This window comes from Fulmarus glacialis, unplaced genomic scaffold (assembly GCF_000690835.1).
Source record: "Fulmarus glacialis isolate BGI_N327 unplaced genomic scaffold, ASM69083v1 scaffold4377, whole genome shotgun sequence".
NCBI classification, from domain to species: Eukaryota; Metazoa; Chordata; class Aves; order Procellariiformes; family Procellariidae; genus Fulmarus; species Fulmarus glacialis.
Genome location: NW_009224942.1, coordinates 31792 through 33855, shown reverse-complemented (window position 1 = coordinate 33855; position 2064 = coordinate 31792). Strand labels below are relative to the sequence as shown.

The following is a 2064-nucleotide window of genomic DNA, read 5'->3' as shown; positions in this document are numbered from 1 at the left end:
CTTTTTCACACCTTTCTCTTGTTTCTACAATGGAGTGTAAGTATAGTAGCCTTCTAAAGTCACAGTGCAGTGAGCCATACAGACTGAAAATACTCAAGAGAACACAAAAGATTATTTAATTTAATTCTTAAAATAATGCAAATGTAAGAATTGAAATGTACCATGTGGAAAAGTGTCGAGTTGTACATTCCACTGATTTTTCCCAATCGATACTGAAGACACTTTCCTTGAACTACATACACTTTCCAATTTATTTGAGGTGCTTGAACTTGCAAGATATGTAGGTAATAGCATGTCAGTCAAAGAATTACTCAGAAAACAAATACAAGAACCAAAAAACCCCTAAACTCTTCTTCACTGAAAAAGAGAGGCACTGCATTTTGAAGCTGAGTTAAGGCTGTAAAATGATGCTGGTTCATTGTGAATTTGAAGTCATCGAATGTCACAGGGGTGACATTTAACCCACTGCTTCGCTGTTAGTCCTGTAAGCCTGCTTACGGAGGTGAGTCTCGATCTCCTCCCTGAAGACCAGCATCCCAAGGTGCGAGTGAGAGGCCTCGTTCATGGCTTTGGACTGGATACACATGCGATACTGCTCGGGAGTGAGTTCGTCTGCACAATGTTTCTCGTGCCAGAGGTGAAAGAGGCCAGGGACCGGTGTCCTGATCACAATAAGGTCACCATGCAAGTACTTTCTGTAAAGGTGAACATCCTCACCGCCCCAGCCTTTCACTTCCAAGTCAAAACCCCCTATAAAAACAGTATCAGAAAACGTTATTTTGGCACACAGGCTAGATGTAAGGCAAAAAGAGCAACACCCCTTATGTAACATATTACCAAATCTGGTACGGCATGTCAGAAATTCTGGAGCAATTAACTTTAAGTTCTCCATGCCAAAGCATGCCAAATTGAGGGAGAGGAGCTTAAAGCATAGCACATCCTTTGCGGTGGAAACTGCCCAAGACACAGATCACGCACTGCTGGCTTCAGAAAGTCTCTTAGAACAGTGTCTCCAAATCGCATTATGCATGACATCCCATGTGACAGCTGCAGAAAACTGTAGGCAAACCTCACTGGCTATGCTTTTGGGTTATTTTTAGCAATCATAATGGATTTTAGCAGCTGGAAAATGAAGCAGTCATGCACCACATGAAAAGCCCTCTCTAAAAATGCCAGCAATTACTGCATAGGTCAAAACTCAAAAAGGTGGATTAAGGAAAGGAACCTGTTCCACCATTTTAAGTTCTCTTACCTTTCCAGGACCATAGTGAAAATCAACTCAGACTCATGCATAATTTCAAAACTCTAGAATTATGAAGTCTTCATTTAGCATATACCATACACATGGCAATATGACTGCTATTAGAAATCAGCCTGCATTCAAGCCATGATACAGCACATAGGGCTATATCATTACACCTTCTGCAAGACTATCTTCAAGATGGTCTTCCAAATTCAAGTACATCAAACTGTTCTCAGTTTTAACAGCATGCCACATGGGGGTGCCAAAGGGTATTTCTAAAGCCTCGAACAACTATATTCAACTACTCAAGGTCATTTAAAAGAAAGAATTTGAATGCTTCTTGTCTATGTTAGTCGTTTACTTGAGGGACGTGTTTCTTAAACTTGAATAATTTGCTCAAGACAGTCACAAAGTAAAAAAGAAAAAAGATTTTTAGAAGTTCTAGAGTGAAATGTTACTAAAAATATTGTGACTTAACAAACGCTCATCAGATGGGACATCAAAATCTAGAAAAACTAATTTATCTCACTGGTCAAACTTGTCAAGCAAGTCTGACTGCTGGGCTTGGGAAAATAATAAAAGAAATAAATGCATTACTTCCCTGTTTTTAGATAAGAACAGAGAATCAATTTTTAAACACACAAAATTTTTTTTTTTTAGTTTCATCTTACCAACAGTCAGAAAGTCTGTCCGATATTGACAAGTCATCCCAAAGCCAAAATCCCGCCAGAAACCAGAATCCTTCTTGTGTACCTGCAATTTTAAAACAATATCATTTTGAAATGCAAAATACATCGAAGGAGGTACATTGCACTTGGTTT

At 39.0% G+C, this 2064-nt stretch overlaps 1 protein-coding gene across 1 annotated transcript in view; it reads right to left on the bottom strand.

The window, feature by feature from the left end:
• Positions 1-378: 378 nt before the first annotated feature.
• Positions 379-2064, bottom strand: part of CSGALNACT2 (chondroitin sulfate N-acetylgalactosaminyltransferase 2) — a 16156-nt gene continuing 14470 nt past the window's right edge. Inside the window, exons 6-7 of the mRNA XM_009582302.1 lie at positions 1915-1996; positions 379-750 (exon numbers count right to left, since the gene is read on the bottom strand). Coding sequence (XP_009580597.1) covers positions 458-750; positions 1915-1996 — 375 coding nt within the window. The 3' untranslated portion in view covers positions 379-457. The remainder of the gene's footprint in view (positions 751-1914; positions 1997-2064) is intronic.